General features: G+C 40.9%; 1 protein-coding gene across 2 annotated transcripts; it reads right to left on the bottom strand.

Annotated features, from left to right (window-relative positions):
* Positions 1-1,365: 1,365 nt before the first annotated feature.
* LOC307018618 (uncharacterized protein) lies at positions 1,366-26,865 on the bottom strand. Of its 2 annotated transcripts, none has more exons than XM_079648948.1 (8): positions 26,082-26,865; positions 25,332-25,397; positions 9,085-9,186; positions 8,217-8,366; positions 4,443-7,089; positions 4,267-4,356; positions 3,745-3,936; positions 1,366-1,971 (listed from the first exon to the last, which is right to left on the bottom strand). In XM_079648948.1, exons 2-8 carry the CDS (start codon positions 25,362-25,364, stop codon positions 1,748-1,750), a joined length of 3,438 nt encoding a protein of 1,145 aa, XP_079505074.1. In that variant the 5' UTR covers positions 25,365-25,397; positions 26,082-26,865; the 3' UTR covers positions 1,366-1,747. The 2 variants fall into 2 exon arrangements, with proteins under 2 accessions (XP_079505074.1, XP_079505075.1); XM_079648949.1 differs by having other exon boundaries at positions 8,223-8,366; positions 26,082-26,864.
* Between the last annotated feature and the right edge of the window lie 416 nt (positions 26,866-27,281).

Here is a 27,281-nt window from a genome sequence, read left to right as displayed (position 1 = left end):
GATTCATATTTTGTGTGATTTACATTATTGTTGTGGTGTAATTGTAAATATGAAGAGTAAATGAAAAAGACACATTGTGCTGAATAAAGGATGTATGTTGGATGACAATGACGATAAATATAATCACGCAAAGTTTAAGGAAGTGCTGTTCCCACAATGCCCCAGGAGATGTAAATACAAGTCTAATATTGCCATGGATACAGTCAGTTTAAACTTTAATCAATGTCACCATTAAGTCTTGAGACAGGTTCAAAGCGCACATACATGATAAAACCAGCAGGGTCTAAAGAACATAAAAACTAATTGATTTACTATCTTTGTTATTAAGTGTTTTACATTGTATCTTTACTTCAAGAAGAAAACTTAAACAAATAATAAATAAAGCAAACAGATAAAAACAACCCCTTCTTGTAACTAGGCTGTCCTGTTTTCTCTCTTTAAACACTGATTTGAAAGGGGGACCAGACACGTAATGCGACTTTCAAAGTAAATCAAACTGTATGTCATCAACATGTGAGAATTTGAGTGACTTTTGCCGTTACACTGAGACCTGTACATTCAGGATCCTCCTTTTTACCCCTCAAAGCTGAGACAGAAAAGCACAAATCTCCCCTCCTAGCTCAAGGAAGCGGCGAGTGCCTTTTTAACTTTCTCTCATCATTCCTTTCCTTTGTCTGTATCCCTTGCCTCTTTGAAAGAGAACAAGTGTCTACAGTGTTCTTTTTCTCCTTCTGAGCGAGTTAAACCCTATCAAGTTATGTTTGTCAATTTTTTATGTAAATAGTTTGTACACGTTCAATACAGTTGTAACACTGGACACAAATTCTCACTCCAAGCTGAACTCAAAGGTTGGCAGCCCTGCCTAAATGGATGAATATATGTTTGATTTTGAAGTTAATAGTATAAAAAAAAATTGTGTCAGGCACCCTCATATAACATCAGGTTGCTTCAAAGAATATTAGCTACTTCCTTCAGAGTTTCAATACTTCAGGAGCCATCAGAGAAAACATAAAATAGGTCAAAACCGTACAGTCTATAAGCTATATATAAACACATTTATTTTCAGCATCTGATGGAAAAAAACAACATTCACTTTTTCTTTTGCTTATAATAAAAACATGAACTTTGGCACACTGTTAGAGCATGCCCTAAGGAAGATTTTTGGCTATAGGGCCATCGCATATTTGAACAATGGTTATTATTTTTACCAGTAGCTTAGCATCTAGACCACCATAGGCTAGGATCTTGATTCTGGTAGCTAATCCTACTTGTTCAAGGATGAGGAATGCACTGGTACTATTTACAACACGCTAGAATGTAGCTAACTACATGTATCTGGTATTGAGGGAACAAAATGCACAGTAAAAGCATTAACATATTTATTTTGGTGAAGTAATACATGTTACATAATATATATGTAAAGTTACAGATTTTCAACTAAATGCAGAGTTAGTTCTGAAAAACAGTCCACCACAGTGGCAAAGGGCAGTGCACTGAATTGCTGCCTTGACACATTTGCACTGTCCATTGCACCCTTTTTTGCATCCACAGAGGAGTTCACAACAGGTCTGGTAATGTGATCCAGGAAACTTCCCAAAATATTGAAATAATAATAATAATAATAATAATCCTTAGATCTCACAAGTATAAAAATAAAAAGTGTGAGTCTTTACACAAATCTTGGCAACATTTATTCTTCGAACAAAAAGGAAAGTCGGGAAACAATGTAGTCCATCATACAGCCTTCCTATTTTCGCTGAATTTGTCTTTTGTATGCTGTGATACGGTTGTGAACATAAAACTTTAAGGTCTGCCAATCCCGATGTTTAAGAGCTATTGGTTCTGCCTTTAAACATCTTTCGCAGTCGCTCTTCCCTGGCACAAGACAAGAAGTAATAAATCGACTCATGTGTTTATCAACTGCCTGGGTCTCTGTCTTTGTCCAGGGCACTCTTTTCTGAGCAGCTTTACCTGTAAGTGAGCAGAAAAAACATTTGTCAATTAAACAAAAAGGCAATGTGTAAACTATAATTCCTCTGTGCATTCACTTAATTGGGTAGTTGCAGTCACTGATTGGATAGGTACCCCTTATGAACAATCACAGACTATGGCCTGTATTTTCACAAGATAGGCAAACTATATTATTCAACAAATATAGCCTGACAAATATAATCCAGGTTACAAGCAACACACCTGCTGCAGCCAAAGGCAGGAAGGGACTCTGGCCGAAATGGCAGACTATGTGAAGACCTAAATGGCCATGCTCATCACTATTTAATTGCAAAGGAATGAGTATAGAAGACAACAGTTACTATTGGGTATTCCCTTTATATTAACAAATGTCATTATTTCAGCTGAAACCCCCTGCAGAGTTAAACAGTCTGCAGCAAAAAAAAGGCAAACTGCTGTATAGTCTGCAGGACTGTAAACGTACAACTACACTTTGTCGCACATGCAACATATGAATCATACTTTGTAGTACAGGCCTCTAGAGTCTCCAAAAGTTATGTGGAGCTGGTATATGAGTAAATTATTAATACTAATAAAAAATAAAAATTGTATTTGAGTTAATAACATTGCCATGTGCTGTTTTTTGTGCGCCTGTTATAAATGGGTGTGATTGAAACTACTGCACTCAATAACAGTTTGTCCGCTAACTTCAAGCCACACATATCTATATACAGGGGTGCACATAACTGGTACGCAGGTACGCATGCGCGGCAACAATCTGAAATGCGTACCGTCACTTGTGTCACAAAGCGCGTTTGCGTACCGACGTACTTGTGAAGCTTTTCCAGAAGGCTTCACGAGTCACCGGACGACAGAGTCGGTCTCCGTGTGCACAAACAGGGCTGCTGTTAACGTCGGTCTGTACAACGGAATTGTGCCAAAACTACGCAAACCGGCTGCGGAGGGAGACTCCCCCCCCCCCCTTCACTGGAGAACTGCGCTAAAACAGCTGATCACAACGTTCACGCTCTGTGGTCACGAAGTACTCCACTAGCACCCCCCCCGTTGACGTTCGCGATACAGAGGGCTTCCTCAAATAACTTTGAGTGGAGCCAGAAGTTGGAGTACCAAACACTGAGTCCAGGTACTCACCTGAGTACCTTACTAAGAAAGTTATGTGCACCCCTTTCTATATACCACCATCTATAGCAGGGGTGCCCACACTTTTTCAGCTTGAGAGCTACTTTTAAAATGACCAAGTCAAAATGATCTACCTACATAAAAAATGCTAAACATATATTTATTTATATATACGGAGTAAATCTTATGTTGGTGTACCTTGCATAACTGCATGAACCCGTATGGCACAATACAACTCAGTACATTTTTGGTCTTTACGTAAATTTTATACCCTTTCTTTAGTATAATTGTATGAATTGGAAGGCTAACTAGGTAATCCGCTCGCCGGTGATTTGGAGCTTGTGCGGTGAACTGCGTGTTAGAAAATATATGAGATCTCAGACTGGCTTACCTGTACGTCAATCAAGTGGCAAATGCCAAAGTAAGGATGGATGATAGGCTAACTATTTTTTCAATGCCAAGCGATCTACCCACACTACCTTTGAGATCAACGTATTGAGCACCCCTGATCTATAGCATATCAATATCTTCCGCTTAAGCTGTTGTCCAGAGCATCAGCAGTTTAAAGAGTGTAAAAGGGAAGATTGATATATTTTCCGACCAATTTCTGCCAAATGTAAAATAATATAATTAAAAGAACATTGTAAAATGTACCTTTTGAAGTATGTCTTACAGCATGGACTTCAGCCGATTCCTGTCCCTCTGCTGTTGGCAATCTGGGTCCCTTCAGGTTCTGTGGGACTGTATTCCACTCAGTAGGTGTAAGAGTCTCCTCTGCTGTTAGCAATGTGGGTCCTTTCAGGTTCTGTGGGATGTTATTCCCCTCAGTAGGTAGAATAGTCTCCTCTGTTGGGTTTATAAAAAATAAAAGCACTTGATTAACTTTACTGTAGAAATACTGACCATAACCAATAATATTGGAGAGGAAATTGATCACACTTGGAAAAGAAAGAACACTTTTTCCCACTTCCATGACTGGTCCTATTGCAGTGACCCTGACCAAAGGTACAGTATGTCTAGTGATACTGCAACTGTAGCAAACTAAAGTGCTTATGCAAGACCAAGAGAAAAAGACAGAACAACAAATCCAAAATAAAACGACTGCTAAACTATTTTTGTGAATATGTTATAAACTGAAGCACTTATTTTTTCGACATTAAATTACTAACAACAAACCATCAACGGCATAAGCACAGTTTCCTTCCTCTAATTTCTCGTTCCCTTCTTCTTCTTCTTCTTCATCATCATCACTACCGAGAACTCTTTCTGTTGGAGATATAACGAGTAGAGGTTAAACACGGTGAAGCAATAAGAATAATTGAAAAAAAAAACATACTGAACAAATGACATACCATCGGGCCCTATTGTGATTTCATCCAAGTTCTTTCCATGAAACTCTGCTAATCTCCCTTGCTCAAGTGCCATTAGAATTTTGCTGATCTTGGCAAGTTGAAGTGTCTTCTCCGGTAATCGATAGAATTCACGAGGAATTCTAATATCGTGACCAAGAAAGTTGGCCAGCTGGTCCATTTCTGTGTCTGTCATGTTCAGCACGGGGGAAAGGATTGCAGCATGCTTTCTGAGTCTGGTCGATGTCAGTGAGTTTGGACACTTAGCACCACATGTTTTTGCAAAGCCACGTATGCAGTCTGAACCACGGAAATGTGTCATAGCTGTAGGTCTTGCAAACATATATGCATTGTCTTTTAGAACCCCACAATCCTCTCTATACTTCACTAGGAGTTCTAATGCGCACAGCATTTTCGGAGTCAGAAGAATTGGAACTGGTCTGCCTCGCTTTCCCCTGATGACAATCCTTGAGAAATGTCTGCACAGTTTTTTTTCCACTTCAGAGAGTGCCCAGTCCACATCCTCTTGGGGATCAGAAGTGTCCCTTGACAGAAATGCAGTCAGCGGCATGCTTGCTACTTCTCCTTCCCTGCGTCGATTGAAGAGGATAATCTGTGTTAAACACACCTTTGCCAGTTCCGTCCAGGACATTGTAGAAGGTGTTCCAGATAGTTTACTGCTGCACTCATCTTGCATCGCACTGAGAAACTGATGCATTTTTTGAACATCCTCAGTGAATGGCATAAGAGTGGGAACATTCCATTTCGATTCAGCAATGTTCCTTAAAGCCGTTGAAGAAATCATCTCGTTCCATTTCTCACTGTGAACTTGTTGAAATTCTGTGGCCTTTTTCACAAGTTCATGATTGTTAGTTATTAACCCATGAGCTTTCAACAGTTTGCTGACCTTGACCAGCGCATGACCAAGTTTGTTTGCGAGGGATGGAATCCGAAATGTTCCAGTTCCACTATCATAGCCACAAGTGACTTTAACAGCTCTGACCATCTCCAAGTACTTGTCAGGATTAATGAAATCCTCCAGTTTTTTTAGACTGGTGACCTTTCTGCCATTGTGAATTAACCGTCCCAATTCTCTCATCTTCTCCCTTACATTGTGTTGGTTTTTGGTGGAATTACCACCTTTGTTCAAGAAGTCCTGCCCAAAATCAGTGATGACATGGTCACTTTTAATGATATTTGTGATGGGATCAGCATTCATTGAACAAATCACTCCCCACAATTGTTTTGAAATCTGTGCAGGCACAGGCCCTGTGTATGTACACATTGACTGGACGCGATTCTTTCCAGGTTTGTGGGCAACCCATTTGGGTTTGCGTGTGCATGTGCGTATGTGTCGCCACAAGACCTTTCTGTTGAAAAGGCCTAGGCAATATGTGCAAGGAATAAACTCATTCCCCTTTGCCTGTTGAGTCGGTCTTTTAAACGGTACTAGTTCCCCATTCCCAGACTCCATGACGGCAGCATTGTGAGCATAGTTGCCTCTGTTGCGGATGTAATCCAATTGATGTCTTCTCTCCTTTGACCTCTTTGGAAAGCTAAGGGCTTTAGCTACATCTGCTTTGTCTTCATGGGCTTTTTCTAGATGCCTTGCCATTTTCGCACAAGGCCTACTACAATAAAGGCAATAGTGTCTCTTGTTGTAGACTCTAATACCATCTTTTTTTTGGGAGGCACCAACAACAATGCTCTCATGCGTGTCCTGACTTGAACATTGTTCTTTTTCTCCACTGTCTCCAAATGTCATCTGGTCGGGCACTGTGGAATCGCAGGCTGGGACATTCAATGAATCAGCCGGAGACTGCCGTTTCCTTCCTGTACGATAGCGAGTATCACCATCACTTTCTGTTATGGCATATGGAATCTGTGCAGGCACAGGCCCTGTGTATGTACGCATTGACTGGACGTGATTCTTTCCAGGTTTCTGGGCAACCGATTTGGGTTTGCGTTTGCATGTGCGTATGTGTCGCCACAAGACCTTTCTGTTGAAAAGGCCTAGGCAATATTCGCATGGAATAAACTCATTCCCCTTTGCCTGTTGAGTCGGTCTTTTAAACGGTACTAGTTCCCCATACCCAGACTCCATGACGGCAGCATTGTGAGCATAGTTGCCTCTGTTGCGGATGTAATCCAATTGATGTCTTCTCTCCTTTGACCTCTTTGGAAAGCTAAGGGCTTTAGCTACATCTTCTTTGTCTTCATGGACTTTTTCTAGATGCCTTGCCATTTTCGCACAAGGCCTACTACAATAAAGGCAATACTGTCTCTTGTTGTAGACTCTAATACCATCTTTTTTTTGGGAAGCAGCAACAACAATGCTCTCATGTGTGTCCTGACTTGAACATTGTTCTTTTTCTCCACTGTCTCCAAATGTCATCTGGTGACAAGATTGCCGTTTCCTTCCTGTTTGATAGCGAGTATCACCATCACTTTCTGTCATGGCATCTGTGCACGGTTCTTCTGCTCCTGGTGGTCCCGAGTCTGGTGGTGTACTATCACTATTAATTGAAAGAAAAATATTTTCCAGGGATTTTGTGAGGCTGGAATCACTGTCAAACTCATCCCCAGTCCCAGAGATATCACTGCTGGAATCGTACAGTTCATCGGGTTCCTCTAGATTTGTGTCCTTTATCTAAAAATGAACACAGAAACAGATGTCGTTTAAACAGCATTGAAATTGTGCTTCTGGAAAACTGTTCCAATCTTCAGATAATGAAAACATATTTTAAGGAATTATACTGTTTGCAATTAACAGTATATACACTGAAAAAAAATATAAACGCAACACTTTTGTTTTTGCTCCCATTTTTCATGAGATGAACTCAAAGATCTAAAACATTTTCTGTATACACAAAATAACCATTTGTCTCAAATATTGTTCACAAATCTGAAAAAAATCTGTGATAGTGAGCACTTCTCCTTTGCCGAGATAATCCATCCCACCTCACAGGTGTGGCATATCAAGTGACCACCATTTGCCTCACGCAGCGCAACACATCTCCTTCGCATAGACTTGGATCAGGTTGGTGATTGTGGCCTGTGGAATGTTAGTCCACTCCTCTTCAATGGCTGTGCGAAGTTGTGGATATTGGCAGGAACTGGAATTCGCTGTCGTATACGCCGATCCAGAGAATCCCAAACATGCTCAATGGGTGACATGTTAGGGTTTAACCCTAACCCTAACATGTCACCCATTGAGCATGTTTGGGATGCTCTGGATCGGCGTATACGACAGCGTGTTCCAGTTCCTGCCAATATCCAGCAACTTCGCACAGCCATTGAAGAGGAGTGGACCAACATTCCACAGGCCACAATCAACAACCTGATCAACTCTCTGCGAAGGAGATGTGTTGCACTGCGTGAGGCAAATGGTGGTCACACCAGATACTGACTGGTTTTCGGACCCCCCCAGACCCCCCCAATAAAGCAAAACTGCACGTTTCAGAGTGGCCTTTTATTGTGGCCAGCCTAAGGCACACCTGTGCAATAATCATGCTGTCTAATCAGCATCTTGATATGCCACACCTGTGAGGTGGGATGGATTATCTCGGCAAAGGAGAAGTGCTCACTATCACAGATTTTTTCAGATTTGTGAACAATATTTGAGAGAAATTGTTATTTTGTGTATATAGAAAATGTTTTAGATCTTTGATTTCATCTCATGAAAAATGAGAGCAAAAACAAAAGTGTTGCATTTATATTTTTGTTCAGTGTAGTTAAAACACTTTTTTTTTTTCAGAGTACGAAATTGAATCCTACTCCCACCATAAGGCTGTTGTGCTGTCGGGGAGGCGTGTGGCGCAGTGGATTATTGCGCTGATCTTCGAACCAGGGGATAGCAAGTTCGAGTCCCACTGCAGTCAGCATGTCGTTGTGTTCCTGGGCAAGACACTTCACCCCAAATTGCTCCTGTGGGGATTGTCCACAGTATTGAGTATGTAAGTCGCTTTGGATAAAAGCGGCTAAAGAGTAACATGCAATGTGAAGTTATTGTGTGAGGTTGGTAATGCTTTATTTGCAATGGAACTCTAAAACCTATTAAAACAAAACTTTAACATAATCACCAAAACACCATTAAGAAATAACTGCATTGTTTATGTTTTAATCTTTTGAAAGCTTAAAATTCTGAAATAATTATTAATGGTTCAAACATTTTTTTTTATATTGGTCAGCATTATCATCTTTTGTGATATTCAATATTTACGAGTTATCTTCCCTTATTTTATTTAAATGTTCTAACAATATCATTTTGTTACATTACATCAACATTAAAAAAAATCTTAGTTAGTTTAAAGCCCAAAGTTTGAATACAACCAGCTTTGTTGTCTCTAGTTTGTAATAAACTTAACACACCGTTTCTATTCAAGATTTGATGTAAGGTGGGGACATTGTAGGTATCTCAGAAAAGTGTGATTTTTAATCAAAAGGAAAGGCAGTTTAAAGCCCAAAGCTTGTCCTAAATATTATATTAACATTGGCCTTACAGGAAATTGAGAAAACCTTGGCAGTGTTTATTCGCAATAGGTTTTCATCATAATATAGTTTCATCATTAATTTATCTGCTTGAAGAAAAAGAGGAGCAACAGCTAATGATTCAGAAAGATGCTAAGTATAAAGCTAAATGTACCTCTCTGTTGATGTCGGGTTTGTTAGAGGGCCCAGCATTCCTGGTGTCAACGTTCTCCATTTCAATGGGACCATCAGGGTTGGAGTCTCTTGTCACAGGCGCCTGAAAATATATCACCATAAAAACATTTTCAAATAGAGAATAAAACCATACAATTTCATGTAATCACTACATATTATAAAATAAGACTGATGCATTGTCTAAAAGGAAACATCTAAATCTAAATGCATGTCAACAAACACCAGATCTCAGAGAGAAAGCCCCACCACCCATTAAATACTGTACACTAATGCTACCTTAACCTCGTCTTTCTTACACATTGAAAACAACAAGCTTAGTGGTGAAATGTGACTGCGGTCAAGCCAACCTCCACTTCGGAAAACACAGTCAAGCCAGCCCCCACGTTGTATTGCGGTGCACAAATATCCTATGCATTACGGTAGAGGCCTGGAAAAACTGCCTTCAACATAAAAGCGCTTACTTGTTCAATAACAACCTAAATAACATACCAAACATATTCATAAAAAAGGAAGGTTTGATATTGGCCTATAATTATTCAATACGGTTGCGTCTAGGTTATGCTTTTTTAGGATCGGTTTAATTACTGCAGTTTTCAGGGCCTGTGGAAATACACCCGAGTGGAGAGACTTGTTTACTATGTGTAGTATATCTGAGGCCATGCAATGAAAAGATGTTTTGAAAAATCTTGTCGGATTAATATCGAGGCTACAGGAGGAGGATTTCAGATGTTGACCAATGTCTTCCAGGTCTTTAGCATGTATCAGATGGAATTGTGTCATGATGTCTGGATTGGCTTAAGGTGGACACAGGGACAGAACATTTGCTGTGCCTGATACAGAGGCACTGACTGCTTGTCAACCCAGGTCGTCGCACACATCTCTGCTTGTCTAGCTGACATTTCTCAGTGGATGTCTGCTCACCACCTCAAGCTCAACCTCGAAAAGGCTGAACTGCTTTTCCTTCCGGGAAAAGATTGTCCCACTCTTGACCTAACAATCAACATCGGCACCTCTGTTGTTTCCCCGACTCAGACTGCAAGGAATCTGGGTGTGACCCTAGATAACAAAACTGTCCTTCACTGCAAACATCGCTGCTACAACCCGCTGCTGCAGATACACTCTTTACAACATCAGGAGGATACGTCCCCGGCTGACCCAGAAAGCAACGCAGGTTCTGGTCCAGGCTCTCGTCATCTCACGCCTAGACTACTGCAACTCCCTCCTGGCTGGTCTACCTGCATGTGCCATCCGACCTCTGCAGCTCATCCAGAACGCAGCGGCTCGTCTGGTCTTCAACCTTCCAAAATTCTCCCACACCACGCCGCTCCTCCGCTCCCTTCACAGGCTTCCGGTAACTGCTAGAATCCACTTCAAGACACTGGTACTTGCGTACCATGCTGCGAATGGATCTGGCCCTTCCTACATCCAGGACATGGTTAAACCGTACACCCCAGCACGTGCACTCCGCTCTGCATCAGCCAAACAGCTCGCTGCACCCGCACTGCGAGGGGGACCCAAGTTCCCATCAGCAAAAACACGTGGGTTTGCTATCCTGGCTCCAAAATGGTGGAATGAGCTCCCCATTGAAATCAGGACAGCAGAAAGCTTACACATCTTCCGGCGCAGACTGAAAACGCATCTCTTTCGACTCCACTTCGAGCGATAGAATTACTAACAAAGCACTTATATACTAATAAAGGACTGGCTTATCTAAAGCCAGTTGAGTAGCACTTGAAATGTTTGGCTCTATGAAACCTGATGTACTTATATGATTCTATTTTCTTCAAGTTTGTATCTTCCTGGTTGAATGTACTTATTGTAAGTCGCTTTGGATAAAAGCGTCAGCTAAATGTAATGTAATGTAATGTCTAATTTTCTGAATTTTGTCAGTGAAGAAGGAATCAAATTCATTGCAGGCCCTGGTGGATAGAAAATCCGAGGCTACTGACACTGGGGGGTTTGTAAGTCTGTCAACGGTAGCGAACAAGGCACGTGCGTTGTTTTTGTTTTTGGCAATGATGTCAGAGGAGAAAGACTGTCGTGCAATTTTCAATTCCAAATTATAAAAGCCAAGTCTCTCTTTATACAGGGTTCTTACACCTTTTCCAAAGTTAAATTCAAGCACATTTCAAGCATTTTCAAGCATCTTACAACTGTTGTAAATTACATATTTATATACACATACTTATACTCAAATGATTATTTCCCTACCTCACATTAAATCAGATGTTCTTTATGCTATAAACAACCAAATGTGTGTTTCATAATAGCATTCTACATGAAGATGAAAAATTAAAGAAAATAAAACTAAGTTTAATATTTCAAAATGAGTAAACCATCTGTAAGTAAACTGGGCACCCCATATAACCTGGCTGAGCCAATATAAAATAATCAGCCAAATAACTTTTCAATACATTATTGATTACTATTTTTGAGGTACTTTTAGGTTGGCAGTAAACATAAGTCAGAGGTACATGGTGTACTTTTACTCCACTACATGTATTTAATCCCTTTAGTTACAGATGTGGATGAATGATGTGAAATATAATCAAGTGTTAAATCAGACTTTAGTTCCACCTGGAGTAAATTCACAAGCTACAAAGTCATTCAAACTAGCTGCACCTTTACCAGCTTTGAGAACACTTTAATGATCAGTCATTATAAAACATATCATATATATTATTCTGAAATGGACCAATCTGCAAAATGACTACTTTTACTGTCGCTACTTTCACTATATTTTGATGATAATACTTTTCTACTTTTACTTGAGGAACATTTTGAATGCAGGACTTTTACTGTAACAGAGTATTCCTAGACTCTGGTGCTTCTACTTTTACTCAAGTACAACATCCGAGTACTTCTAGTTTCACTACAAGACCATAGCCTTAAAAAGTAAAAATCTGCGCAAAAAAGTGGCTATCATGGCAGGCATTTAAACTGTCATGACCTCCTTATGGCAAAAGGCTTTCTGTCTTTGAACGTAGCACGATTGTAGATAATAAAATTCAAGTGGTAGACCCCAAAAACATTTCAGCTGAGCCGAATGATTAATTTTTGAAGTTATCAACAACACTGGTGGGGTAACTCATTACTGGGTTAATTGTTCACACTTTAATTTCTGTTTTTTAGGCTATTGTCTTACATTATGTATGCACTGGTGATCAGCCTCTTTGAGTTTCAATTCAGGTTTCAATAAATTGCCTACTTTCTCTTTTGGTCCCTTGCTACTTTTTCTTGTTTTTGCATTTTGAAGCTCTACTTACAACCTGGTTATGATCCACCAGTACGAAACGGGAATTCTGGTAATGTCTTTTTATTTATTCAGGAGTGTATAACAATACAGCAATCAGAACATTAGGAGAAGTTACAGCTGGCTTGGGTCTCAAAGTTATTCAAAACGATGCAATGTGAGTGCGCTCGTGGACTTTAAGATGACTACCTTGTGAAAAGGCTTTCTTACATTGTTCACAGCTGTATGGTTTCTCTCCTGTGTGAATACGACAATGTTTTTTGAGATCACTTGATGTAGTGAAAGTTTTCCCACACCCTTCACACCAGTATGGTTTCTCTCCCGTGTTACTCCGACGATGGACTGTGAGTTTACGTGATGTAGTGAACGTTTTCCCACATTCTTCACAACAGTATGGTTTCTCTCCCATGTGAACACGATAATGAACTTTGAGTTTACTTGATGTAGTGAAAGTCTTCCCACACTCTTCACACCAGTATGATTTCTCCCCCGTGTGAATACGATGATGGATTGTGAGTTTACTTGAAGTAGTGAACATTTTCCCACAATCTTCACAGCTGTGTGGTTTCTCTCCAGTGTGGATTCGCTGGTGGGTTTAACGGTGACCTTTCTCAGAAAAGCGTGTGCCACACTGTTTACAGCTGAAGGGTTTCTCTCCAGTATGAATGCGCTGATGAGATGAAAGGTTGCTTTTCTGAGCAAAGGTTTTCACACATTGGTCACAGCTGTATGGTTTCTCTCCAGTGTGAATACGATAATGTGACTGAAGTTCACCTGGAGTATAGACAAGTTTACGCGCCAAAACACGGGTAGCGCCATGACACTACACAAATGCACTTAATTTCCGCCGGAAGTCTTTTGCACAGCGTCTGTCGGTGTAAACCGATGTAAACAGTCAGACGGGCACTGGTGTAAACACAGCGATTTCGATGCTAACAGTGATGCTAGCTTGGGAACACGATTCTACTTCTTTGACTGGAGATGGCGTTACTCTCCCCCACCCGAATTCAGTGCAAAACTGGGAGGATAAAATGACGACGTGGCCCAGCATAAAACCAAAATAAACTGCCTTATTTAGGTCATGCCCACAGGAGCCAACAGTTGTCTGTTGTTTACATAATGCACAATTTACATGATCTCTTTATGCTGTGCAATATATCATATGTGCCTGTACTGTTTGAGTGAAAATAAAGTTTGATGTAATTTAATTTCATTATTGCACTGTTATTGCATTATTGCATTTCATATGTTCCTTAGAGTGCTACAATTTCTTTTAACACAGTTCATCATTCATATTAAGCTCATACTGTACATAAATAACACTGAATTAATTAATTGTTGAGAGGAAACTAAAGAAATGGCTTCAACAAGAAAGATCACATGTTTAATCCTAACAGGTATTACAAATTAAAATATAAAAGCAGCCCACACAATTACATCACTATGAAAATATTCATATATAATATTAAAAAATACAATGCATGCAGTATTTGTTGTGTTTATCTGTATTTAATGAACAACATGGCTGGGTGCTGGGTGCTGGTTTGTGGTCGTAGCACTCTCTATCTAACCACTCGTTCAGGTGCTTTCTCGAGTGATTGCAACCAACTACCGCACACGTAGTTCCCGAACCACTTTTCTTCATGTTGTAATTGTTATATCCTCTTTGTCTCTGCGATATCAGTGCTTTGTCGGCACAACGGAGCTAGCTAGCAAAACAAACCCAGTCCGCCAAAACGGAAGTGCATTGCATCGAAGGGAGGAGTTCAGGATGTAGAGCGGAAACGGCTCAATAACTTGTGTATTGAAAGTTTTGCCACATTGGTCACAGCTGAATGGTTTCTCTCGAGTTTTGATGCATTGATGAATCTTTAAAGTATTACATGTTGAGAAGGATTTGTGACACTTGTCACAGATGTGAGCTTCGGTTTGCTTTCTTCTTCTACAGCGAGAGACAAAGAATTATTGAGAGGCCTTTGTGCAGAGATCTACAAAAATGAAACCAGCCCATTGGATTGTATATGACCAAGTCATACTTAAAACACATTGGATTACATTTTCTTTTATTTCAAAGACTTTTCAGATTTCTCTATTTCTTTCTGAATTTAATTTAAATCCGAATTTTCTCCGAACGTTTTTATCGGATTTGTGTGATTTTTTGTAATATGGACTTTTTTCATAATTTCGACATCTTTTTTCAGAATTGTGACTTTTTTAATAATATTGTATATTTTTTCATTATTCATTTATTTTCATAATACTTACTTTTTCCACATGACTGTAATTTGTTTACTTCAGATGTCAGAATTCTGACATTTTCATTTGATTATTACTACATTTTTTACTCATTTATATTAACATGTTTCAGAATTACACATGTTTTCCAATTTGAGAACTCTTTTAAGAATCAGATTTTTACTGAATTATAATTTTCATAATTTTGATTTTTAAAACAAAAATCTGAATATTGACGTTTTTCTCAGAATTGTATGCATAGTATTTCCATGTTATGCTACTTCTACTCCACTACAGTTCAGAGGTAAATGGTGTACTTTTACTCCACTACTGTATTTAATATCTTTAGTTACTTTTCAGATTTGGATTAATGATGTGAAATATAATCAACTCTTAAATCAGACTTTAGTTCCACCTGGAGTAAATTCACAAACTACCCTGCAGTATACAAAGTCATCCAAACTAGCTGCACCTTTACATGCATCATATATTACATTACATTGCATTTAGCTGACGCTTTTATCCAAAGCGACTTACAATAAGTATATTCAACCAGGAAGATACAAACTTGAAGAAAACAGTATCATATAAGTACATCAGGTTTCATAGAGCCGAACATTTCAAGTGCTACTCAACTGGCTTTAGATAAGCCAGTCCTTTATTAGTATATAAGTGCTTTGTTAGTAATTCTATCGTTCGAAGTGGAGTCGAAAGAGATGAGTTTTCAGTCTGCGCCGGAAGATGTGTAAGCTTTCTGCTCTCCTGATTTCAATGGGGAGCTCATTCCACCATTTTGGAGCCAGGATAGCAAACCCACGTGTTTTTGCTGATGGGAACATGGGTCCCCATCGCAGTGTGGGTGCAGTGAGCTGTTTGGCTGATGCAGAGCGGAGTGCACATGCTGAGGTGTACGGTTTAACCATGTCCTGGATGTAGGAAGGGCCAGATCCATTCGCAGCATGGTACACAAGTACCATTGTCTTGAAGTGGATTCTAGCAGTTACCGGAAGCCAGTGAAGGGAGCGGAGGAGCGGCATGGTGTGGGAGAATTTGGGAAGGTTGAAGACCAAACGAGCCGCTGCATTCTGGATGAGCTGCAGAGGTCGGATGGCACATGCAGGTAGACCAGCCAGGAGGGAGTTGCAGTAGTCTAGGCGTGAGATGACGAGAGCCTGGACCAGAACCTGCGTTGCTTTCTGGGTCAGCTGGGGACGTATCCTCCTGATGTTGTAAAGAGTGTATCTGCAGCAGCGGGTTGTAGCAGCGATGTTTGCAGTGAAGGACAGTTTGTTATCTAGGGTCACACTCAGATTCCTTGCAGTCTGAGTCGGGGAAACAACAGAGGGGCCGATGTTGATTGTTAGGTCAAGAGTGGGACAATCTTTTCCCGGAAGGGAAAGCAGTTCAGTCTTGTCAAGGTTGAGCTTGAGGTGGTGAGCAGACATCCACTGAGAGATGTCAGCTAGACAAGCAGAGATGCGTACGACGACCTGGGTCTCTGAGCGGGGATATATATATTATTTTGATATGATATTTCTCTTCCATAATACATTTATTTTCAGATTTCTTACTTTTTCTGAATTTCATTATTCTAAACATTTGTAATCTTATTTATATTTACATGTTTTAGAATTACAAATGTTTTCAATATTGAGATTTGTCCAAACTCGTAATTTGCCCCGTCTTATTTCCCATCTAAACTTACAAGGCCTGCGAGTGTGTGTCAGTATGTAGTGTCTCCACTTTAAAAAAGGGTATTTTCCTGCTGATGTTCCGGTGTATATCAGTGTGTAGTGTCTCTGCTTTAAGGAGTCCTCTCCTGCTGGTGTTCTGGTTTATATCAGTGTGTAGTGTCTCTTCTCTTCTTAAAAATATTACAGGAGCTGGCAAACAAAAACAGTATTAAGTGCCTGAGGCATTGTTACTGTGGAATGTCCTTGGGGTTTTCGTATTGTGATGACAGGAGGAGAGGCTACCGGCATCTGGAAGAGTGACTTTGACTTGGTGTTGACTGTACACGGTTTGTCATGGGGAAGAAGATCAAGAAAGGTGAGGAGGACTGTAGGATAGCATCGCAAGCTAGCAACAAGTCCACACATAGCGAGGTCGGCAACCCAATGCCGTCTCTCTCTGACATACAGAAGCTACTCACTGGCATGGAAGAGCGTATTACCGGAAGCTTGACAGCACAAATAACATCCAACCACGCAGCTATAATCAGGCACGATGAGACAATCCAGGCCATTGAAAATGAACGACTTCCAAGGAAGAATAACTACAGTGGAGTCTACACTGGCTGATATACTGCAGGAGAACAAACAACTGAAGCTGAAAGTTGACGACCTTGAAAACAGATCCAGGAGGTGTAATATTTGTGTAACAGATATACCTGAGCAAGCTGAGGTTGCCCGTCCAACTACTTTCATTGAATCCTTTCTGGCTGAAATATTCGGACCAACGTGTTTCCTCGCCCCGCATCCGTGGATAAAGCGCACCAGCTGGCCGTCCAGAGGAGACAAGACGGCGCACCGCGTCCCTTCATAGCCAGCATTCACCAGTTCCAGATGAAACAAAGAGTAATGCAGCTTGCACGGGAGAAGGGTCCCCTGATGTACAGAGGCGCAGAGATTCACATATATGCAGATTACAGTGCAGAAGTAGCCAGGAAGAGAGCCGCATTTACCCCCATCAAGTACTCGCTGAGAAACGCTGGGCTCGCTTTCAGCCTCCTCTTCCCCGCTAAACTCCGGGTTGTTGTGGATTGAACGAGGCACATATTCAATTATCTGGCTGAAGCTGCTGCTTTTTTGGAGTGCCGTCAACCTGCTGCAAACTAGATGTGTTGGACTAGCCGGTGAGTGAACTAAGCTGCAGGCCAATTAAGCCGAGCGGAAGTGGACACTGAGTATCATCTCTCGTAGCTTACGAGCATTGTGCTCCGAAAATAAGACATATATTTGTATTAATTATCTTTCTCTGTTGCTAAGGACGTGCTGATTGTTTGTGGCCAATAGTTTAGGATGGTTTCCCCACTTTGTTACCCGGGAAGCAATGGTTTAGCAAGTTCATATTACTACTTTTCATTGCTAAGTCCTTTTTTTCCCCTTTCTTGTGGTCAGAGCTTGTAGTGCAGAGCAAAACAAGCAAAAAGTGAGTTATTAGTTACAGCCGGATTCTTAGGATCTAACTTTGTTAACGCTTCACAAACAACATCAATGGTAAAAGGAGTAAAACTGAAAGGGTTTTCCAGACCATATTGTTCAAATTCACGGATTGTGGTGTTCACAGAAGCAGAGTTAGTGACAGAATCAAACAGAGAGCCACAGGACACAAAATGCTCATTACATTTTTTTAACATGGTGGCCCTGTCCAATATAGTGCCAGATGCTGTGGTAAGGCACGGAGGTAGCTCATTATGGATTTCACCGGTGGATATTGAGGTTATGGCTTTCCAACATATTCCAGGATTATTCAGGTTCTTTGTGGTAACTGACAGATAATACTTCGACTTAGCACTTTTTATTTGTGATGTGAAGCTATTTCTTAGCTGCCTAAAGCGTAGCCATTCTAACTCTGAGCCTGATTTCCTAGCCTTTGCCCAGGCCTTGTTTCTCTCATGAAGGAGACTAGATAATTCAGCAGAAAACCAAGGATTGTCTCGTCCCTTCACTCTAAATGTACGCAGGGGTGCATGTCTATCTATAATTTCCATAAATGGTTGAAAGTGAGGTTAGCTCGTCTACGGTGGGAGAAGGAGGAGAGGAGGAGCGTGAGCAAGATTTTCAGTTCAGGAGGGAGTTGGAGATCAGAAAGTTGGATGCAGACACAGCTTTCAGGATGCGTCAGCTAGAGCTGCAGCCAGACAGGTTCAGTGGGATCCTCTTCGGGTACACAACCATTGTCAGGTTCTGATGCTCCTTTTGATGTTGGTAACAAACAACATTCAGCTGGTTCCAGTATTTCGTGAGTCTGAAGTTGAGTCATACTTTGTTGTGTTTGAGCGCATTGCTGCTGCTTTGCAATGGCCGAAAGATGAGTGGGCCATACTATTACAGTGCAAGTTAGTTGGTAAGGCTGAGATAGTTTGCTCTTCTCTTCCTGTTTAAGATTGTATTGTGTACGAAAAAGTTAAATGCGCTATTGTCAAAGTGTATGAGCTTGTGCCAGAGGCTTATAGACAGCGTTTTCGTGGCCTAAAGAAAACACCAGGCCAAACGTTTGTAGACTTTGCAATAGAGAAGAGAAAGCCAGGGGTAGACATTAAGGGTAAAATGCAACTGGCCCTCCGGGCCGTTGGAATTGTATTATCACTGGCCCCACCATTGTAACCACTGGCCCGGAGCATTCGTCCAAAAGAAAATCGACGAACAATGAAGAAAATTAAAACATTTGTTGCAATAGTAATTTATGCACTAACTACATTACTACTTGTACTATAACATTTGAATCATCAGTTCTTCCTCATTTTCCTCAATTGATCATTTGGTTTATTAAAATAATGATGTTGTGGTCATTGTTAAAAAATGTATGCTATTATTATGAGTATTATTATTTGAAAATGCGCTTTCTGCCTTCCTGTCATTAGGAGTTAGAAATGTAATGGCTATGTAGTAGATTAGATTTGAAACTTCATTATCCTAAACTGCTGGGACATTTCCCTATAGCCAATACCTTTATATTTTCTACTCTTTACTTACTTGTCAGCATAGGTCGGCATTGATGTGCAGAGCCGACAGAAGACCTTGTTTATATTGGCATCATATTGAGAGGTGCAGTGATGCGTCATAAAACCAGGAAGTAAGCCGCTGGTTCCCTCGACAAAAAAGCAATGGGATTTCTCCACAGGGTTTTGGAAAATAGCTGGAAATAAGGTCTGTGGAAAACAAACCTGTTTGATAAATGCACGTTTTTTTCAGCCCGATAATCTCCACATGTCTACCCTACTTTTATAATTTTCGAATGATAAATCTAATCGATAGATTATAAAAAGGGTTTTAGGACGCGTCACTGCACCACTAGAAGCCAACTCCATTGATCAAGCTGGCTGAAACTTTCTCTCCTTCTTCTTCTCATGCTCCCTGTCACTCTCCTTTAACTCCTCCGGTGACTTTATTTTATTTGAAGATTGTTTTTTGCCCGGCGCTTGGCCGGTTACCGCTGGTATTAAAAACATTTTGGCGAATGGTTAGGTGGCACAATAGTCTGTAGTGAAGGAGCGCGCTCCCGCTCACGGGTGCCTGCTCGCGCTGCGCTCTGCAGCAAACAGCTGTTTGCTTTTCACCCAACAACGACAACCGCCTCACGAAACGCTATGTTGTTGCATTAATAAACTAAACAATTTCACAAAATTGCTAGTCAAAATACCAATACCACAGGAAACATTTTTTTTTAAACAATATTTTTAGTGGCCCGAGCGGGCAAGTGGAAAGTACGTTATGCTGGCCCGGGGTGTCTAAATAGTGCTTCCGGGCCAGCGGGCCATTTATAATGTCGAGCCCTGAAAGCTATTCAACGGATGGTGTAAGGCATCAAAGGCTGACGACTTAACTTCAGTTTGTGATCTCATAGTGCTGGAGGAGTTTAAAAACTGTGTCCCAGAACACACTGTTGTTCATTTCAATGAACGAAAAGCTCGTAACAGGCGTGCCACACATTCTCATTCTGCTTCTCTTCCAGGACCCCAAGAAAAATAGATTGTGTTTCTTTTGTCTTGACCCTGGTCATCTAGTGGCAGAGTGTGTAGCTTGGAAGAAGCAGGTGGCAGCTTTCAAGCGGTCTATGGAAAAGCCAAAAGACCGGCACCCAGTTGCAATGCGACAGAGTGGTGAGTTGCAGTTAAGTTCTGCGTCCGCCTGTGACATTGCTGTGGGTGTGGGTGTTCTCATCTCTGAAGCGGTGGGTGTGGACCTGGCTCAGAGCGATGTGGATCTGTGTTCAGTGAGTGATGTGTGTATTCCGTGTGATGTGTGTGTTCCATGTGTTGCTCCGGTGTTGGCTGCTTGTGAGCAGTATAACGTGTTTTGTGGGGGGGTGGTGGGGGGGGGGGGTGTTACGTGCAGATGATGCGATCTCTCTCCCTGATTGTCTTCAGGGGCAGCCTTTCCCCCAGGTGCTCCCAATCCCCATTCAGGGCCTCCTTAAAGGACCTGTGGAAGGCTGCAGTGGCCTCTCTCCTTCTCCTCTGGCTGCATGTGTGCAGCATGTCTCTGTCTCTGTGTGAGGCCTGTGTTCATGTGAATTGTTAGGAGATGTTGTGACGCCGACAATTGAGCGGCCAAACCAAGCAAGGAGGCAGAGGCAGAACGTCCACAAATATAACCCCAGGGTTCGACATTATAAATGGCCCGCTGGCCCGGAAGCACTATTTAGACAACCCGGGCCAGCATAACGTACTTTCGACTTTCCCGCTCGGGCCACTAAAAATATTGCTTTAAAAAAAAGAATTGTCCTGTGGTATTGGTATTTTGACTTGCAATTTAGTTAAATTGTTTCGTTTATTAACGCTACAACATAGCGTTTTGTGAGTCGGTTGCTGCAGTTGGGTGAAAAGCAAACAGCTGTTTGCTGCGGAGCGCAGCGCGAGCAGGCACCCGTGAGCGGGAGCGCGCTCCTTCAATACAGACTATCGCGCCACCTAACCATTCGCCAAAATGTTTTAATACCAGCGGTGACCGGCAAAGCGCCGGGCAAAAAACAATCTTCAAATAAAAGAAAGTCACCGTGACAGGGAGTATGAGAAGAAGAGAGAGAGAACGTTTCAGCCAGCTTGATCGATGGAGTTGGCTTCTAGTGTGCAGTGACACGTCCTAAAACCCTTTTATAATCTATCGATTACATTTATGATCGGAAAATTATAAAAGTAGGGTAGACATGTGGAGATTATCCGGCTGAAAAAAACGTGCATTTACTTTTCAACAGACCTTATTTCCAGCTATTTTCCAAAACCCTGTGGAGAAATCCCATTGCTTTTTGTCGAGGGAACCAGCGGCTTACTTCCTGGTTTTATGACGCGTCACTGCATCTCTCAATATGATGCCAATATAAACAAGGTCTTCTGTCGGCTCTATACATCAATGCCGACCTATGCTGACAAGTAAGTGAAGAGTAGAAAATATAAAAGGTATTGGCAAATGTCAAAATTGGGAAATGTCCAAGCAGTTTAGGATAATGAAGGTTCTAATCTAATCTATTACATAGCCATTACATTTCTAACTCCTAATGACAGGGAGGCAGAAAGCGCATTATACAAATAATAATACTCATAATAATAGCAGACATTTTTTAACAATGACCACAACATCATTATTTTAATAAACCAAATCTGAACAATTGAGGGAAATGAGGAAGAACTGATGATTCAAATGTTGTAGTACAAGTAGTAATGTAATTAGTGCATAAATTACTATTGCAAAAAATGTGTTGCCATTTTCTTCATTATAAGTCGATTTTCTTTTGGACGAATGCTCCGGGCCAGTGGTTACAATGGTGGGGCCAGTGATAATACAAGTCCAACGGCCAGGAGGGCATTTTACCCTTAATGTCTATCCCTGAACCCGGTGTGGGCATTTATTAAACTTGAGCACAGGACACAGCCTCAATCTTGCTGTTCCTGTGCGCAGTCACCAGCCACAAGAATCTCATACACACTACCAGCCCCCTAACAGACAGGGAAACAGATGTGTTGTCACGATACCAACATTTTGGTTTCGATACCGATACCAAATCAAGAATTCTTTATGCTTGAGTTTACGTGATTTCTTTGATAGTTAACTTTATATTTTATTAACAAGTAATAGTAGGCTACAGTAATATAAATAATTATTGACAAAATGTACATTGCAGATGTTAGCCACATTGGTAAGTTAGCTAAAAAGATTAGACAGTTATCATTGCCATTAATTACCTCGCCAAACTACGAAAACGTTCGTTTGTTACAAAATAAATTACGCTTGTTTGACTTAGATTTGAGGGCATGGGCTTGAGCATGATGTAATTATGTTATCTATCACATTCGCTAACCTGTCTGTCTTTAAATTCTTTAAACAGCTCTGGATGCCGGTCAGCGAGGTGCTTAGCCAAGTTTGATGTGTTGGCTCCCTTGGTTTGCAGGGATCTAAAACATCTCTTACAGACAGGCCTCGTGGTGTCCAGGCTTGCCCTCACTGTCAGAGATATAGCTAAAATACTTCAAAATTTCGCTTCTGGCGTCTTTTTTGTCAACATGCCGAGGCGCAGCGGCAGTTGCACTCCCACTTGCAGCCATGCTTCTCGTTTTCTCACATGCTCTGGCAGCTAGCGCGTGCATGACAGAGGGGAGGGACTTAGAGCGCGCCTGAGAGGGGAGGGACTGCAGGCACGACTGCAGTGCAGGGAGTGGAAGCAGAGCGCTGAACACACACGGCTCTTATTAAAACAGCACTTTCTCACCGGAGTACTTTCCCCCGTCATTCTTAAAATACCGATACTAATGAAACAGAGGAATCGTAACATTTTTAACGGCAGGGTATCACGGTAAGTATCGGTACACCGTGCACCCCACCCACCCACCCACCCACCCACCCACACACACACACACACACACACACACACACACACACACACACACACACACACACACACACACACACACACACACACACACACACACACACACACACACACACACACACACACACACACACACACACACACACACACACACACACACACACACACACACACACACACACACACACACACACACACACACACACACACACACACACACACACACACACACAGGTGGGGGGAGGAGACAACACAGGTGGAACACTTTTAATATAAAACCAGCAAACAGAGACAGACAAACTAAAACACATACAGATGCACACACTACATACATTTCACTACATGGGGACTTCTCGACTTCTCTCCCCTGGCTGCTATAATCTCTAATAACACTCTGTCTAATTACTTCCCCTTTGGAAGAGGAACAAGACAGGGATGCCCGCTTTCCAGACTCCTTATTGCACTAGCAATTGAGCCTTTGGCAACAACAATTTCGTTTATGTAAGGATTTCAAAGGCATTAATCGGGCAGGGCAAAAGTTGAAGGTGTCCCTCTACGCGGGTGACCTGCTTTTATATGTATCCGAGCCTGCCTCATTGCTTCCCTATATCCTGGATATCCTCGTTCAATTTGGGAAAGTCTCAGGTTATAAATCAAATTTACAATAGAGCTTTAAACTCTGCAGCCGGTTTACTCCCCCACAGCCTTTTGCCATTTAAAAAGGGCTCAAGATGGCTTCAAATATTTAGGAATTGAGGCCACTCGATCTATTCTTAGTACTTTCACTAAAAACTTTACCACTCTTCTCAATAAGTGTAAAGAAGGTATGAACCGCTGGGCCTCCTTACCATTATCTCTACTATAATAAAACATTACCTCTCATTTATCATATATGAAGAATTCATTTTCACAAATTGATTAAAGCCAATCTTATGATTAAACAAACGCCTGTTTGAGACTCCTCAGTGCACACAAAAACATAACTTGGAGAAATAAATAAATACGGAAATGTTATTGATCACCCCTCGATTATGTTCCCTTGTTAAGAAATGTATTCTCACATAGATGATGCAGTAAACAGAAGGACATCATTACTTTAAACTGATGCCGTTTGGCATTTCTATAGGTTGTAGATACGAGCATGGTTTTATATACTATCATGTTTAATCATGTTTTATGCCATTCGCCAATACTTGTCGCTCATAAAACACAGGAGGTATGGAGAGATGCACAGGCTGCACTGGAGACCCTGCGCACAGCTGATCGACAGCTGGAACACAAACCACCAAATACAAACAAATAATTCAGATCCGTCATGACTCCACTCCAGAGGTATTCCCCGATCATTTTTTACAGTTTCTCATCAAGGGGGTGTCTCCTGTCCCCGGTACAAACCCACTGCCTGAGGAAGGTTAGGCTATGTGTATTTGTTTTGTCATTAACCTTTTTCGGACCACTTATTTTGGTGACGATCCGACCTCCATGCCGCTACTCTGGTTCAAACTGCATCCACCAAACAATGTGATTTATCTCGATCTCCCCAAAATAACCAAAATCTGACACGGTGTGAAATGTCTTTTTTAGCTGTTCTGCTGTTCGGTCTTTTCCTGCGTTTTTCTTCCTGCAGTCGGTCAAAAATGAATATTAATACGTGGCGTTTCTTTACTCTTTATAGGCAAATATGGGCATTACGTGAAGCCCGCAAAAGCTGCGCCGCATTTTTAGTTGATTGTGATTTTTAAAGGGAAACCGGTACGCAGTGTTTTATAAATCCGAAAATGTCTGTGCGTATTCATTTGCTCTGTCCTACGTAAGCAACCGTCCCACGTGAATCCTACGCAAGGCTTTATAAATGAGGCCCCTGAACATCAGCAGGAGAGGACTCTTTAAAGTAGAGACACTAAATGCTGATATACACCTTAACATCAGCAGCAGAGGACTCTTTAAAGTAGAGACACTACATACTGATATACACCTGAACATCAGCAGGAGAGGACTTTTAAAGTAGAGACACTACATACTGATATACACCTGAACCCATATCTAAATGTAAGAGAATAAACCCGACAATGCTCAAGTTTGTTTTTCTCATTAAATAAAAGTACAGGTTTAAAATCCTTATATAAAATAAATGTACCCCAGTGTAAGGGATAACAGTGTTACAAATATATTGTGATGAAGTGAACACTGACCGGAGTTCTGGGGGTCTCTTTGTTCTCCTCCATGTTGCTCTCAGTGCTCCTTCTCCTGCTGTGTCTCTGAAATAAGTATTAACACTACAGTCAACACAAAACCAATCTACAGCTAAGAAGTAGCTTAACAGCAGAGATGGGAAGTATATTTACTCAAGTTCTGTACTTAAGTACAACTATAGAGGTACTTGTATTTTACTTGAGTACATTGTATGCTACTTTTAGTCCACTTCAAATCAGAAGTAAATGGTGTACTTTTACTCCACTACATGTATTTAATACCTTTAGTTACTTCACAGATGTGGATGAATGATGTGAAATATAATCAAGTGTTAAATCAGACTTTAGTTCCACCTGGAGTAAATTCACAAGCTACCCTGCAGTATACAAAGTCATTCAAACTAGCTGCACCTTTACCAGCTTTGAGAACACGTTAATGATCAATCATTATAAAACATATCATATATATTATTCTGAAATGCACCCATCCGCACAATCACTAGTTTTACTTTTGCTACGTTAACTATATGTTAATGATGATTTTGTTTATTATTACTTTTGTGACTTTTGACTATATTTTGATGCTACTTTTACTCAAGTACAAGATCTGAGTAAAGTAGTCAGTATTATTATCAGTAGCAAAAGTACTCGGTATTATAGTAAAAGTAATCAGTATTATCAGTACTAAAAGCACTCAGTATTATCAGTAGCAAAAGTGCACAGTATTATAGTAAAAGTACTCAGTATTACCCGGTGTTTCTGCTCCTCGTTGTTCTACGGTTTGTTGATGTACACCGACGAGCATTAGCCACCTAGCATGAAGCAGCTAACAGCCGGGTGAAGAGGTGGAATTGTTCTAAAGCTCATCTCGTCTCTTCTTCTCCTGAGAGAAACGGGTTATATTCTAATATATGATAGATATATATTAATGAAAGCTGATAGAGACTCCGACTGCAGGATGTTTTACCAGAACTGGAGACTGCCTGATATCATGGTAGAGAGCAGAATTAACCGGATGTGGGCCCACAGAGCATGCGCATCTCACTTCGTCTCATTTGCGTCGTCTCCCTGCCAGTGCGCCCGACTCTTTGCTGATATTCCGTGTCCTAATTTGTCCTGTTTTGCCGGCTTAATACAGGTTAGTAAACTGTGCACAAATCATAATGAATGCCCCATAAGGTTCGCCTATATAACGGGACGGTCCACTAACAGTTTAAAGTGTTTGTAGTACTGTTTACGTGTTTAAAGGTGTGAAATAATGTGTGTGTGTATTAGCATAGTTCCCCGGTGCGGCGCCATTTTGGGGACACCGTGGTCTGACGCCATAATATTACAAGTGTGACATTATTTCTGAAGGCTCCCGCACACTGAATATTTCCAGTACAGGTATAGTTCTTGTGAGTTTGGAATAAATATGCACTTTATGAAAATTATAAGTTAGTTACAGTTAGTAAAAACATTAAGGTTAATACTGGGATGTTTCTTACTAATACTGAGTGTTAGCATAATTAATATTCTCCAGTTTATGCATTTTAGTAACATGTAATTAATGGCAGAAGTTTAATTGTCACATGACAATTTAAATGGGGCATGATATGCTACTTTTGACTTACAGTAAATAGAATATTAGTATCTAATACAAAATGTATTGAAGTTACATGGGATGTTTGCTGAATTTGAAATTCAATTGAAATATTTGTTTATCACAGAAAAGAGTAACTGGCAGTGAATGTATGTTAGTGGAACTGTCAGGAAAGTGAATGGTTTATTAAGGAATGTAAACGAAAACTGAAATGCATATTAGAGAGAGGTAATATGTTTAAATTATTTTGTTGTGTAATAAAACAACCAGAGAAGCGATCTGGAAGGAAACATAACACACCGTGTCCTCATTGCTCCTGTTTCACCTGCTTAATACAGGTATCATCACTGCTCAGGAAGTGAAACCCA

Source organism: Notothenia rossii, assembly GCF_949606895.1.
Source record: "Notothenia rossii genome assembly, chromosome: 9".
Classification (NCBI taxonomy): Eukaryota; Metazoa; Chordata; class Actinopteri; order Perciformes; family Nototheniidae; genus Notothenia; species Notothenia rossii.
Note: the sequence above shows the minus strand (reverse complement) of the source record. Positions and strands in the feature narration are given on the sequence as shown.